Genomic DNA, 15222 nt, shown 5'->3' with positions numbered 1-15222 from the left:
TCCATTTGAGGTTGAACTTGACTTGCTGTTAATTAAGCTCAAGTATTGACCCTACAGTCAGATTTAGAGCCATGCTGTCAGTACAGTCAGCCCACAGTGTGTACAGGAAGTGTGTGCAGAGGTTTTACCAAAGACTCCTCCCACATTTTAATGCAGAATCAGTGATCAATCTGCGAGAGTCAGTGTTACACACCTCCTTAAAACTGATTGGTTTTCTGCAGCATTTTAAAATGAACCATCATTTCATGTCCCAAACCTATTTATTCATTTTTATTACTTTGACTTTTTATGAGGATTCCGTCAGAGGGGTTTCTACATTGTGTCGGCAGTGTTACTCGGTCTCTTCCTAATCCTTCTACTACTTTCTATCCCCAGGGTACATTTCTGGTTGGACAGTCAGCACAGGGCTCAGGAAAACACGGAGGTTCAGGCTCTGCAGGTCATTCAGGCTCTTCTACAGCAGGATTCACACAGCAGGCTATTCGAGTGACTGCTGGACAGAAGGCAGCTATTTTGGCTCAGGTGAGTGTGGATACATTCCAAATACGTACTACCACATTGTTGTTTGTATATTTACAACATAACAGGAGATTATCTTAATCATTCCTTTAGATGAATCCTCATTCGAGTGTTTTGTTATTGTAAGTGTTTTGTAAGTGTCCAGGGTTCTCACCAGGAATTTACACTCTGAAGGACAAATTTTGTGAAGTAAAGCTAAAGTAGATTTTTTTTTAACCTTTGTTACTGACTTACTTTAAAGCCAAAAGTTTTTTGTTGAATTGGTGAAGAGTCATGATGAATGTACAGTAGTTACTCATGCTTGGTATAGGTCCTTGACAAATAACTAATCACAGACAGTGTATAGACAAGAAATAACATTTGATTTAAAAGGCTGATTCAAAAACACACTTATGTGGGACCCGCAGTAATATTGGGACTGTTATGGACACGTCTCGGTTATGCAGATTAAAAAGAGACTTTAAACAACCCAATGCACGCTTGAAAGTTCCTTTTGAGTCCAAATGTGCGACAATTACTAGGACGGTACCAGTTAAAAAAAAGAAAAACTACAGAAAAGCCCCCTACACTGGTTGAAACTCAGCATAGAGGCTGACCTCACCCCATAGGGGATCACAATCACACCGTAGGGGCCCCCTTACGCTCAACAGCACTGGCGAGAACCCTGGTGTTAAAATCTAAGTATATTTAGCGTTTTGTGCTGACTCACTAGCTACTGTGTTTGAGCTTTGGTATTGTTGTTTCTTTGCTTTGATTGACAGGTGGTGGGCAGCTCCCAGGGTGCACAGGTGAGGCTGTCCGATGGCTCTGTGAAGACGGTAACCGCAGCGGGAGCTGGACACTTGTCCAAGCCAGGGACCACCACTTTGAGAATGACAGGGGGAGTCATCACTGCTGCTAGCTCTTCCTCCTCCTCCTCTGGCTCTGTCAACTCTGCAGCCAGCCAACAGCAGGCAAGTCACACACACTTTGATTCTGCCTGACAGTTGTAGTGTTTTGAAATCCTGGAGCTGTTTTGTTAGACCTTTATTCAGCATATTTATTATAATGAAATAGACAATGCAGAAAAATACAGAATTATTTGGTGTGTGTGCAGCAGCAACAGCAACATTCACTAAAGGTTTAGGGGTATTAAAACGTTTGCAAACGTCACTCCACGCGCTAATAAGCCTCACAAACCCCAGGGAATCAGGAGAGTGTAGCTGCTGCATGTCGTAATGCGCACTCAATCCATTTAGCGTGTTTCTCTCTAATGAATATGTATAGTAGGCGGAGCTCACAAGGGGAGCAAAAAATGGGAGGAGGACATGCAAATTAATTAATGCAGTGGGTGCAATGCAATTCATCAAATCTGGAAGTGTTTGCAGTGATTGTGACAAGCAGGTGCAAACACACGCAGAGATCATTGCTGTAGTAAATGTTTACACAAAACACAGCGGGGATGTAAAAAAAGCTCTAGTTAACCTTTCTAGTATAAGAAAATGATTCAAATAAAACAATAGTCAATATTAACAGCCACTGAATGAGAAAATAAACTGTGAGTAAAGTGTGTGTGAGGGAGAGAAAAAGCTGCACACCTGTGGCGGTGTGTGTGTGGAGTCTGGTGACGCTGCGGTGGAGACAGAATGCTGTGTGCGCTATGGACGCACCGCTCCAGTGATGTTTTGACCATCAAAATCTGGAGTCGCGTTGATGGAAGGACTATCAGGCCAGAATCAGCTCATCAGATGTGTAATTTAAGCAGTGATAGCACAATGTTCACATATGAGAGTGTGGTGAGACAGTGCTACTCAGGAGGTCAGACCTGCTGGATGATGGTCAGTAGATCATCTTCAAATGGTGGTGATCGACTGATTGACAGATTGTGTTGCTGTATTAACTCAGATCAATGGCATCAACGGATCAATAGGACGGTTTCTGTCCAAGTTTGCCTATTTTTCATGGACTGATCAGAGCAAAGTTACAGGACCTGACGGAGCACCCACATTCAATTAGGGTTAATAAATATCATTAGGTTTTAAAGTTGTTGTTTTTTTAAAAAAAACATTTGTATTTGTTTATTTAGTTTTCTACATTAATAGGTGTTTGTGCAGAAGACAGAGAAGTCCATCTGTCACCAAATTAACTTCCTCAAATGTCATTGTGTGCTTCTGTGCACTCACGTCTCCACAGTGAACGAGCAAAACGCTCATTTAAATAGAGCGGTCTCCACCACTTCTGCACGTGCACTAATCATTGCTTCAATCTTAGTGAATTCCTCGCAGCAGGTGAGGAAACTGCATCACCAAAGGATTTAGAGACACAACTGGTTTACCACCCTTTATTTCAGAACTTAGTGAATCAGCCCCTGTGTGTCTTTGGTCTTGAAGATGTTAAATGAGCCCAAAGCAGTCTATCTTCACTTTGTGTTTGGGTGATTACTGCTTTAGAGTGAGAGGCCAGGCTTCATTAACTAAAGGATGATAAACAAACTTAAAAGACGTCCTTGAAGCTGTAACACACATAATAAACAAATATGTATTAAACAGAATGAAAGCGAGCAGGAGATACTAAGGCATGGACACCAGGCACAGAGCTTCTCTTTGTTAGAGCAGGTCACCGAAGACTCTTTTGTCTTGGAGAATTCCATTAAACCAGTGACCTGATCAGCAAAGCACTGCAAAACAATTTTCTGCGGAATAGACGAGAAAAGAAGATTATTGTGGAATTGGATCTCACTGTGCCAGAGGACTTTGGTTTTTACAGGAAAAGTGTCCCTATATGTGCCCCATCATTTACTGCTTGAATGCTTTAATACAAACAGTAAATAATTGAAAGCTCGTCGGCTTTCTGTTAAAATGTTTAAAAAAAAAACCTTTAAGTAGAGAAAGGTTTAAGAGGTTGAGCTACCCAACTGTACTTAGTGCAGGTTTTTCTCACTTACCTCAGCAAACCTCAATTAAAAAAGAGAGGAAGTACTTCCCTCTTAAATTGAAACCAAGTCAAGGTTTGACATTAAAAGCACAACCCTTAATGTTTTTTTCTTAACTAAACCTTATACGTATTTACATTTTTGAAGAAAAAAAATCTACCAAAAGTTCTCGTTTTTTCCCTATATATTGTTATTATTATTTTCATTACTATTATTATTAATTAGAAACTACTAACACATCTTGGGGATTGGTAATTATTAGATGTAAAATGTTAAATCCTCAAAATGATTCATTACAAAGATGTTATCTTTTGATTTTGATAATGCAGAACATTAAAATGGTGCACCGTTAAAAATGAGTTAAGTCGGAATCCCAGGGAGGAAAATGTTCTTCTACTCCTAATTAAATGCACTTCAGTGCAACCAAATAATACATATTTTGATCATTGCACATCAATCAATCAACCTAACTCTCATTAGAAAGTTAAAACATAATTTTATTTAAAAAAAACCCACAACAAAACATAATAATAATGCTTCCAAATTATTGTCAACTACTGCTGAAATGGGCAGTATTATGAAAAATGCACTTTATAATGTTTTTGTTATAGTGATATACATCCCTTTAGTCACATTCAGAGGGTCAAAGTTGAAAAAGTTCTGTTTCCTCCCTCCCTTGCTATTCCAGATTTTGTAAAAAGTCAGCTCCAATCAGGCCAGTTGGATTTTTCTCGCGTTGTGACATCACAACCCAGAAACTACTCCTCCTGACAATCCTGGCTCCTCCTACCCTATACGAATGTGAGCTCCTCTCTTTCAAACTACCTCACAGGTATAACAAACATAGCGAAGACAGTTAATATCTTTACGTTCAGTATATAGATAAACCAAGAGTGCTCACAGCAGTTTCACTTTTAGTAGCCGTTATTGCGCCTCGGGTTGACTTAATGGGATGATCTGAAGTGTTTGTGACCCATTGCGACGTAGCGGTTGGACAAAATAATGGACTATTGTCTTAAATGGACTATTCATGTGGTCATAAGAGGTGTGTAGGACAAGAATATCTCATTTGAGTGTTTGAAACAGCTGACTCAGCTGATAGTTGAGAGTTTACCTTCCTGCGGTGCAGCACAAGCGGTCACAATCAGTTCCATATTTAGTAGCTGTTATACCGCCTCGTATTGCTTTTATGGGATGATCTGACGTGTTTATGACCCAATGCAACACAGCGGTCAGACGGTCAAACTTAAATTGATTAATCGTGTGGTCAGAGGAGAAAAAGGAAGACTGTTAAGGATTTACTGCTGCTGCTGTGATAATTACTCCCACTGCTTCAGTAAAAACAGCCTGTTTTTAGGAGCGCTCTGAAAGTGACTTTTCAGAGGGCTAAAACTCCAGAAAACAGGCGAGTTTGGGAAAATAAACCTTAAATACTATGTTGTTGGGGTTCTTACAACAAATGGAGATGGGTGAAAAATAGGATAATACTGGGCCTTTAAGGTGTAAATAATGAAAGGTGCATTTTCAAAATAAAACATCAGAACTTTTACTCTTTTTAACCTCGACTGAAAGAAAGTTGGTCCTCCACCAACTTTTGGAACCTGACCCGTGAGTTATGAACCTCTGGACAATTTTATGTAGTCAAATAATATCATCATTGCAATTAGGTGCATCTTTTATAAATGTGTTGGCCAACATTACATTAATTTCCCCCTTGGTGTAAGCGTTTGTGATTTGATAATTGACAGATGTACTTCCATGTGTTGATGCAGGCCACTGACGCTGGGAAACTTGCTGCTCACCAATCACTGCTGGTCGCTGCCAACCAAGCAGCAGTGATCAGTGCAGCCAAGAGCGCCAGTGCAGCTGCTGCAGGAAGTGTGTCCAAGACCACTGTAGCCTCCCTGGTCAAAGGTGCTGCCTCTTTGACAAAGGGTGCTGGTGTGGCTGCAGCAGGTGCTAAAGGTGTCGCCAGCATCAACGTGTCCAAGGGGAACGCGTCTAAAAGCAGCAGCACATCCGTTAATGCAGCTTCAGTAGTTAACACGGTGGTAGGCGGGGGGAAAGCATGTGCCGCTTTATCAGGTAAGAAATAACCAAAGATAGTAAATAATGTACATTAACTGGGCCTTCTTTAAGAATGTGCTGTCTTGTGTGCAGGTGTGCTGAAGATCCACTCTGGGGGCTCCAGCTCTCAGCAGACTGTCGTTACCATTCCTGCCAACCAGCTAAAGCAGCTGGGAGTTGGCAGTGGGGGGCTGCAGAGTCTCTTAATGCCAGTCGGTAAAGGTACAGTTAATTCAAAGAAACAAGTGCACACGGCAATGAGGAGAACAACATTAGCATCTATTATTTCTAATAATCAAACCCTAACTTAAAGCACATTAAAGTTACACAAAGCTACCCACTTAATATTAGAGAAGAATTTTGCACACCAGGGTTGTGGTCAATTATCAATTTTCAATTACAATTATGTCTTCAATTATCCATGTTAACTTGTAAATAATTTACGATTACGGTGATTTGCATTTTTTCCAATTAATATTAAAATTACAACAAATTTTTTTCCCCTAAACATCAATTACAGTTACGTACAATTACTAAAGTTCATATTCAATTAATCACAATTAATGAGCCTTTAGTAAATAAACCTTCGTCTAATGTTAGCTTTCTGTTAGCATCTCTTATAATAACTGGTTGGTTTTGACCCATGTCTTAAATCAGCCGTAAAATACACTAAAATATATTATCTGTCATTAGTTTTTCATCTCTTGTTTACTTTGTTAGGCTACCTAATCAACGAAAATATTGATATTAATGTTTTTGTTGTGGGCGTCTGTGCCTTTTTTCTGTCAGTTTTCCCCTAGATTAAAAAAAAATAATAATAAATGAAATAGTAAAATTATCCTCAAGAGAAGTGGCAGGGAGTGGGTAAAGTTGATCTGAAACATACCAGTATTTTAATAATGATTCATTCCGTATGTATAAACCATAGAACTGTAGCATGGTTCCCCAGCTTTGCGTTTAATATAAATAAATATTTTTCCAAACTCAATTACAATTCAAATATGATTACCATTTTTTACAATCACCGGTACAATTATAATTATGTCATAAACGCAATTACAATTGTAATTGTCCCTAACCCTGGTACACACTAATCATCATCAAATAGATTTCAAGATATTGCTATTTTTATAGTAATTTTAAAGCCTGTTTTAAACTACGTATGTGTTTATCTGACAGTTATTCCACCCTGTTAATATAGTTTTGTTACACAAAAAATACAAAAATACAAAGCACAACCTGTGTAATGGCCAAAGACATCAGTAATACATGAATAAAGGTCTTAATTCTTCAGTTATTGTTGCTCAATGCACAGGGTTATGAGTGGCCTGCTGACACAATCATCATAATAATATAATAAACATGTAAAAACAAAAAGAAGCACAAAATAAGTATTTTAACTCATGTGCTCACACTGAAATTCTTCCTTTGCTCGTTGCAGTGAAAACAGAGCCAGGTGCTTTCACAGCTGGCCCGTCCCCCCCGGTCACTGTCCCTGCCCCCACTTCTGTCCAAATGGCCTCTGCTACCAGTGTGAAGCAGGAACAAGGGGCAGACACCAGTGCACACGACCTCATCAAGTAAGAACAGCGCCTGGATCCAAGTGTTTTTGTCATTTACACGGGTCGTTTCATATGTTTCACCATTCCTCCCAACACAACAAACTAAACTGTGATGAGCTATATAAAGCTTATTCAGTGACGTTATTCAGAGTGTAAAGCTGACGGTAGTGATGACTTTCATCCCTCAGCACTGAGCATATAGAAACAATGATGCAACTGCTGACGGCCGTGGTGAAAAAGTTTCCTCTCATCGTGCCAGATAAAAGTACGTATGCTGGACTTTCACTTTGTGATCTCTGATACTGACCGAAAAGTTCATCTAATTCTGTACTATGGCACGTCACGCCACTTAAATATACTTTTGTTTTTTTAGCTGAAGATTCCCACCCGTTTTGTGCCTCCTCAACAGAGCACTATTATTCCTGGAACATCGGCAAGCGCAGAGCATCCGAGGTAACTTGTGCAACGTCTTTCATAATGTACACTATCTGCACTTTGCTGCCTGCGCTGGCTCTGCTCTGTCATGGCTCTGACTCGACTCTGATGCATCTTTCTTCCTGTCATCTTTTTTTAATGGGTTCATCAATAGCTCATACGGACCAATTTGTGACCTTTCTTTTTTTGCAACAGCTATAAAAGAAAGTCGGACAAGCCCAGACGTGTATATTTTTATCTACAGTGCACTAAATTACTTAAAAGGCTGAGAGCAGTGAGGAAGAAGTGGTCATACTAAACAGTGTCTGCACATATCTTTCCCATGCCTTTATCAGATGCTGGTGTTTTGCTTAATGTTCCTAAGGAATGGGCAAAAACTGTTGGATTTTATCAGTGTGTGGTAAGGGTGTAAGAGAAAATGGATTCAGCGATGTGGCGCAACATTTCACAGCGCATTTATTGTATCGATCCAAAAAATGTCCGAATCAAATTTATAGTTATGTTATTTAATGAAAAAAACCCAACAATTAATTGTGCTAATATATACCTCACTCCTCAATGCATTTTAGCTTTAAAGTCGATTGTGCGTCTTTATTTTCATAAAACATACTGGACACTTTTGTAGATGTATGTGGTTACTTTTTTTTTTTGAAGAATTTAAGAACTTAACAGAATCAGAATCTGTTGTTGAAGAAAAACTTAAAAGTTTTTGAAAAATGTAATTTGACAGTTTGATTAACATACCACTTGTTTTGATATTGGTACATGAATTACAGTTAGTTGCCATTTACTTGTTCTCACCAGTTTAAAAAAGTGAATTGTATTTCATACCATTTTGTACTCGTAAAGTACATTTTAAGAAATTTGTAATTATTGATATATATCGTGATATATCGCAATGTATATCGTATGGTTTAGTAGCGAGTTATTAGAGCTGGAAGATATGTTGCGATTCTAGATATATTGAGTTTTCTATTTTAGAAAATTACATCATCGCCTATATCGATATATACATTTTTAAATACCTTATTTTGTATCAAAATACTCATTTTAGGAGTTTGTGCTTTTACTCTTTTTCAGAAAAGCATGAAAAGCACAGTTAGATGATCACTGAGTGCATCCTAATACAGACCTTCCCCTAAACAAGCCACACTACAGAACTCACTCACACATGCTGTCCCTTAGAGGAGAAAAAGCCAAAAGTGGAACATGTTGTGCAGCTGTTTGTTTGTTTGTTAGCATATTTAACCCAGAATTGTTTTCTGGTCAGACTTTATTTAAAGTAAAATATCGAGATTTTTATCTTGTATATCGTCATGTTGAGAAAAAAAAATTGAGATATGAGTTTTGGTCCATATTTCCCAGCCCTACCGGATACTGTAATATTGTATTGTAACATGTAAATCGTGAATCTTATTGTATTGTCAGATTCGCCGCACTACTGTGTGGATACTGTCAGTCAGTGATTCGCATCCAGGAATTAGACAAGACTAATAAATATTATTGAAGAAAAGCAGTGGGTGGGGGGGCTGGAGGGTGGTTACATGAGACAAAAACTTTGCTCCATGTGTGCAGCTGCAGCGAGCTGTAGCAGTGAAACGGGTGGTGCAGGATGTTCTGGACCGGTCACCTCGCCTTCAGGCCCTCACACCACCAAAGACCAGAGAGGTGGTGCAGTGGTGTCGTCAGAGGGGCTACACGCCACCCGACCCTGACCCCGCTCATAAGAACGACGACGAGTCCATGGAGGACATTCTCACACAGATAGACAACGAGCCTGGTGAGTTGCTGCAAAGCTCCTCCCCCATTGTTCTCTGCATGCTGCAGGTGTTTGTGCTGCACAGTGGAGCCGGTCCTGCACTAGTAGGGTGACCGTGGGAGGGGCTTATCTGCACCCTCAGGGTTTCTGTTCATCAGCAATGTTTTGTTCACAGAGAATTCTCATTATTGCTTCTATTGTCTCTGAAATCTGCTCGGCTCAATGAGCCTGGAACTCGCACACAATCAACTCTTTATTTGAGGAAGTTGGCTTCTTTTTCCCCCCTCATGAATAGCACATTATTAATGTATTTACAGTACACTTATAGAATCACTCAGTTTTAGTGGAATTTAAAGGAAAAGATGAAATGTTGTGCTACACATCTGTCTGCAGAGTGCCCGTCGACCTTGAGCAGCTGTGAGGAGCTGATGCTACGACTGGAGCAGATGCAAGCGCTGTTGAAAACAGAACCAGAGGATGCAGACGATGAGATAGTGGACATCATCACAGTGAGCCCCCCCTGCCAGAAACTGAAGGTCAAAGAGGAGGAGCAGGAAGCCGACGTGGAGCCAAAGTTCTTCCTGGCCCCGTGTGTGTCTGCGGAGTTTGTTAGTGAAACAGCCCAACAGGTGAGGAGCAGAACCAGGACACATTTCAGCTTTAAATGAATACTCATTTGTTTTAGGTTAAAAAGGAAAAGCTTACGTTTTTTTATTAAGTGCACTACAAAAAATATTGTGTAATTAGGGCTGAGCTATAAAATTAAAATATATTGATTTAGGCGATATTGTCATTTTTCATATCGTCAAAATAGAAAACTCGATATTTCTTGAATCTCGATATAATGCCCAGCCCTATGTGTAATATTACATCTTTACTAAAGATAGTGATTCTAATCCCATGTCCATCAGATTGGAGTTTCCTTCCAGCCAGTTGAAGTAGAGAAGAATGTGTTTGCTCCTGTTGTTGAAGCCATGATTTTAAAGGTGGGTGAAAGTGATGGGAGAACGGTTCCCTGCATGGGGTGACTGTTTCATGTAGTCATGTGCTTGTCCCTGTAACCATGTGTGCGTGTGTGTCCTGCAGGCTACTGAACAGTTTGCCAGTGACATTCTGAGAGAGGCTCTGGCTGGGGCCTATGCCAAATCCCCTCCAAACAGGTCAGCTTTTCTCCCTCTTCATTAAAATTACCCATATTTTTAAATCTGCCAATTTGTTTCCCGTTTTTTTCTAAAATTAAAGTGCATCCTAAGTTCACAGTGACTGACAGGCTAAACATGAATGTATGGGTGATTTATCAGCACTGACTGGCTGATATATTCTGCTCCAACTATAGTTTACAACCTCGCTCAGGGCTCTATTCTCTCACGCGCGTAAGTCAGAAAAACCAATCAGCGGCGCTGTTTTCAGCTGCACGCTATTCTGCCCCTGTACTTAAGTCAGTCGCTGCGCGCCTCCATCCCAGTTACACACTCTGGGTGGAGCGACCCTGAAATGTAAAATCTGGCCTTGCGCGTATTCTCGTCTTTTCCTCTTACGTGCTTCTTACCTGGAATAAGTGAAGCGCCACGAGAAGGTAAAACATTATATTGAACTAGAAGTTTGGACAGTTGAAGCCACACACGCACTCATAATATTGCAGAAGAAACTCAAAAAGAATCTATTCAAAGTAACACTGTCACGGGGGTGGTTGGGGGGAGTAACACACGCACACCCAGGGATTGACCATCAGCGTTTCTAACATGTTCACATTTACCAGTTCTAGACGGGACAAAAGGTGTTATATTTCATTATTCTTTACCCGTGCTGTCCACTCCTTTTCCTGGGAGGACCAGCGTCGCGGAGCTGATCAGCTGTGCTGAGGTGTGCACGTTGGCTGCTGCAGCGCAATAAATGAAACTCTGACAGACGTCAGACTGATTTAAGTATTTTAACACTGTGTATAACGTAAAGCCACAGTTTGATCCACTACAGGTGCTGGTCATAAAATTAGAATATCATGTAAAAGTTGATTTATTTCAGTAATTCCATTCAAAAAGTGAAATTTGTATAATGTATACATTCATTTCACACAGACTGACATATTTCAAGTTTGTTTTTAATGTTGATTATAAATGACAACTAATGAAAAACCCAAATTGAGTCTCAGAAAATTTGAATATTGTGGAGAGGTTCAATATTGAAGACACCTGGCTCACCTGCAAAGGCCTTTAAATGGTTTCCAGTCTAGTTCTGTAGGCTACACAATCATGGGGAAAACTGCTGACCTGACAGTTGTCCAAAAGACGACCACTGACACCTTACACATGGAGGGCAAGACACAAAAGGTAATGGCTAAAGAGGCTGGCTGTTCAGAGAGCTCTGTGTCCAAGCACATTAATAGAGAGGCGAAGAGAAAGAAAAGATGTGGTAGAAAAAAGTGTACAAGCAATAGGGATAACCACGCCCTGGAGAGAATTGTGAAACAAAACCCATTCAAAAATGTGGGGGAGATTCACAAAGAGTGGACTGTAGCTGGAGTCAGTGCTTCAAGAACCACCACATACAGACGTATGCAAGACATGGGTTTCAGCTGTCGCATTCCTTGTTTTAAGCCACTGTTGAACTAGAGACAGCGTCAGAAGCGTCTCGCCTGGGCTAAAGACAAAAAGGACTGGAAAGTTATGTTCTCTGATGAAAGTAAATTTTGCATGTCCTTTGGAAATCAAGGTCCCAGAGTCTGGAGGAAGACAGAAGAGACACAGAATCCACATTGCTTGAGGTTGAGTGTGAAGTTTCCACAGTCAGTGATTGTTTGGGGTGTCATGTCATGTGCTGGTGCTGGTCCACTGTGTTTCATTAGGTCCAAGGTCAATGCAGCCATTTACCAGGACGTTTTAGAGCACTTCATGCTTCCTGCTGCTGACCAACTTTATGGAGATGCAGATTTAATTTTCCAACTTGACTTGGCACCTGCACACAGTGCCAAAGCTACCAGTACCTGGTTTAAGGACCATGGTATTGATTGGTCAGCAAACTTGCCTGACCTTAAACCCATGGAAAATCTATGGGATATTGTGAAGAGGAAGATGCGAGACGCCAGACCCAACAATGCAGAAGAGCTGAAGGCCACTATCAGAGCAACCTGGGCTCTCATAACACCTGATCAGTGCCACAGACTAATCATCTCCATGCCACGCTGCAGAACTTTTCATGTTCATAGTTTGCCAACATTTCTAAAAATCTTTTTTTTTGTATCATCTTAAGTAATATTCAAATTTTCTAAGATACTGAATTTGGTGTTTTCATTAGTTGTCAGTTATAATCATAAAAATTAAAAGAAATAAATATAATATACAAGTTTCACTCTTTGAATGGAATTACTGAAATAAATCAACTTTTTCATGATATTCTAATTTTATGACCAGCACCTGTACAAGAGTAAATAACAAGTGAAACATTGATGACAGATGATGATGATGACTAATGCGCACTGATGATTTCTGAATTCAGGAGTGTAAGAAGTTAATAAAATGAGGCTTTCCACACAAACAAACGTTAATCTGGCATTAATATGATTGGAAAAACAGAGATTTTTCAGGAATCTGGACCGTAGAATACGCACAGGAGAGAGGTGTGTAACTGCAGGCATGTAAAAAGCGCTTCAGTCCAGACGGGAGAATAGTTCCCTTAATGCTTACATAGAAACTGTGCAGCAACACTGATCCATTTTTAACAACCAGGTGATTTTGGGCTTGCAGGGTGCCAAGGGAGATCACGGCGATGAACGTGCACCAGGCGGTCAGTAGCATCCCCACCTCTGACTTCCTGACAAACTCTTACATGGCTCAGCTGGATAGGGACGACTGAGGCGTGGCTCACATGGTGATGAAACCAGCGTGAAGTGCTGACTCTGATACGTTTGTGTGAACATTAACATTCACGTGTAGTCTTAAGGCCTCAGGTTATGCAGAAACCACTAATGTACTGTATTGGTTAACTTTCTCATAGAAGGACTTCTTTTTATAGCAGCTGCAGCATAAAACATGATGCTTCTCCTCCTGGTATTTTTCACTGTATTATTCCCAAACGTGTTGAGAGAAATGTGCCTGCTGGGGTTTGTGTGATTTGAAAACGAGAGGCTGTTTTTGCTCCTCTGCACCTCTAAATGACATTATTTTAATGGTGAAGTGGTCACTGTGAGGAGATGAGCTACTCGTGGAAATGAAGCCGCAGTGACTCACTGGGCTGAATAATAACATCTGTGATGTGTGGAATTGTAACCTCCCACTATATCTTAGTTTTCACATCTCCTTAATCTGAAATGGAAACACAAATCTACTAAAGTTTGGACGTGAACCTCTAAGTCTCCATCAGCAGCAGCGCTTGTTTCTGCGGTAGAGGAAAGGGATATATATATTTATAAAAAGGGAGCGTTGCCATGGCAACCAGCATCGTTACCAGCTTTGTTTGCTATATTTCAGTGTTGCCTGATAAAAAGAAACATTTTTAAGCTCTATTTGACATCATGACTAAATTCATCATTATTGAGAAGAAGAACGAACCTTACTGTGATCTTTCACGCTAAGAATGAATCATTTCACCTATTTAACAACTGACTAGACAATTATCTCAATATATTTGATTGACTCCCTCTTATTAATAGTTGAAGGTTGAACTACCACACTGTATGCTATTGTGAACAGTGTTGTGTGAGTGATCATAAGGGATTGAGTCATTGTGATACTGTTTATGGACGGTTGTGTTTGTGTGCGTGCGTGCACGTGTGTTCGGTCCTCAGTGTTGTGAAGTAAATTGTGTTGATTGGTAAACGTTGTGGTGTATATGGATGAGTGGTTCTAATGCAACTTTAACCAAATTAGGCTAGTGCATTTCCTAATGTTGTCTTTTATGTTTCTGAGGAAACCAAACAGATCATAAGTATTCTTATAAATAAAAGCTTGTTAAATGAACCAGACTGGTGTGTGTGTGTTTTTTTTTAAGATGAACCTTTTTCATAAATAAAACTGTATCTCACAATTTCTTTATTATTTTTAATCTTGTCCTTATTAGCTTTTTTATTATCTCACAGTAATTTTATTATCTCTGCCAAGCAGGTATTATTTTAACTGGTGTTTGTTTGTTTGTATGCGGGATTACATCCAAATTTTAATCAAAGATAGACCTCACCATGAAAAATTACATTACATTTTGGAGAGGATCTGGATCTATATACTGATTCTGGATCAGCTCAATAAATCAAATATTCCCTTTTCTCTCATAATTTCCGATATTTTGAAAATTAATATCTGGGTTCCTAATTGACCAATCTTTATGGAATTTTACTTGGGTATGTCGGGTTGGTTCTTTAATTACCCCACAGTTTCATTCAGATCGGATATGTACTGCACATGTCACCGTGATTTTTCAGAATAACTGGGTGTGCTCATACATTTGGACCTACTGTATCATTATTAATGGGGATAGAAATGTGAATGATAATGGTACCATCATCCAGATAACTACTTGGCGGAGGTTTGCGCTCTCTGAGTGCTCTTGTTTTAAATATTTTCTGGTACTCAGTGATAAACTCTTGCATAGAATAATCAATCTGATGCAATCCCAATAGACTTTTTATGTCTGCTTATGTTTCATAATGCAGCACCGGAAACGACTTGGTGCGTGTGACTCTGTGTGACACTTTACTTTGCTGTGTTAAAGTAAAGTGTAATTACACATTTACTACTGTAGGCGGTAGTGGCACTCATGTGAGTGTGCGCTCTGTTAGAGACCATAGAGTATTAGCTCGATGGTTTTTGTACCGAGCATGCGCGCACACAGCAGGAGATGAAGTGCAATAAACCATTGGTTCCCAATTCAGGTCATGGCGCCCCCCCCCCCCCCACCTCACCGAGGAGACTCAGGGCCGACCCGCTTCCTCCGAAGGGGATTCAGTGTTCTGTTTTAAACTGTACTTGGCGAATAAAAAC

At 40.0% G+C, this 15222-nt stretch overlaps 1 protein-coding gene across 1 annotated transcript in view; it reads left to right on the top strand.

Annotated features, from left to right (window-relative positions):
* yeats2 (YEATS domain containing 2) overlaps positions 1–14205 on the top strand; it is a 40432-nt gene extending 26227 nt beyond the window's left edge. The window contains exons 18-29 of the mRNA XM_028472138.1: positions 376–522; positions 1281–1472; positions 5203–5515; positions 5591–5719; positions 6939–7077; positions 7248–7324; positions 7433–7512; positions 9070–9274; positions 9647–9882; positions 10165–10239; positions 10340–10413; positions 12994–14205. Of these exons, the coding sequence (XP_028327939.1) occupies positions 376–522; positions 1281–1472; positions 5203–5515; positions 5591–5719; positions 6939–7077; positions 7248–7324; positions 7433–7512; positions 9070–9274; positions 9647–9882; positions 10165–10239; positions 10340–10413; positions 12994–13102 (1776 nt within the window). The 3' untranslated portion in view covers positions 13103–14205. The remainder of the gene's footprint in view (positions 1–375; positions 523–1280; positions 1473–5202; positions 5516–5590; positions 5720–6938; positions 7078–7247; positions 7325–7432; positions 7513–9069; positions 9275–9646; positions 9883–10164; positions 10240–10339; positions 10414–12993) is intronic.
* The last annotated feature ends 1017 nt before the right edge of the window (positions 14206–15222 follow it).

This window comes from Gouania willdenowi, chromosome 17, assembly GCF_900634775.1.
Source record: "Gouania willdenowi chromosome 17, fGouWil2.1, whole genome shotgun sequence".
NCBI lineage: Eukaryota > Metazoa > Chordata > Actinopteri > Blenniiformes > Gobiesocidae > Gouania > Gouania willdenowi.
Note: the sequence above shows the minus strand (reverse complement) of the source record. Positions and strands in the feature narration are given on the sequence as shown.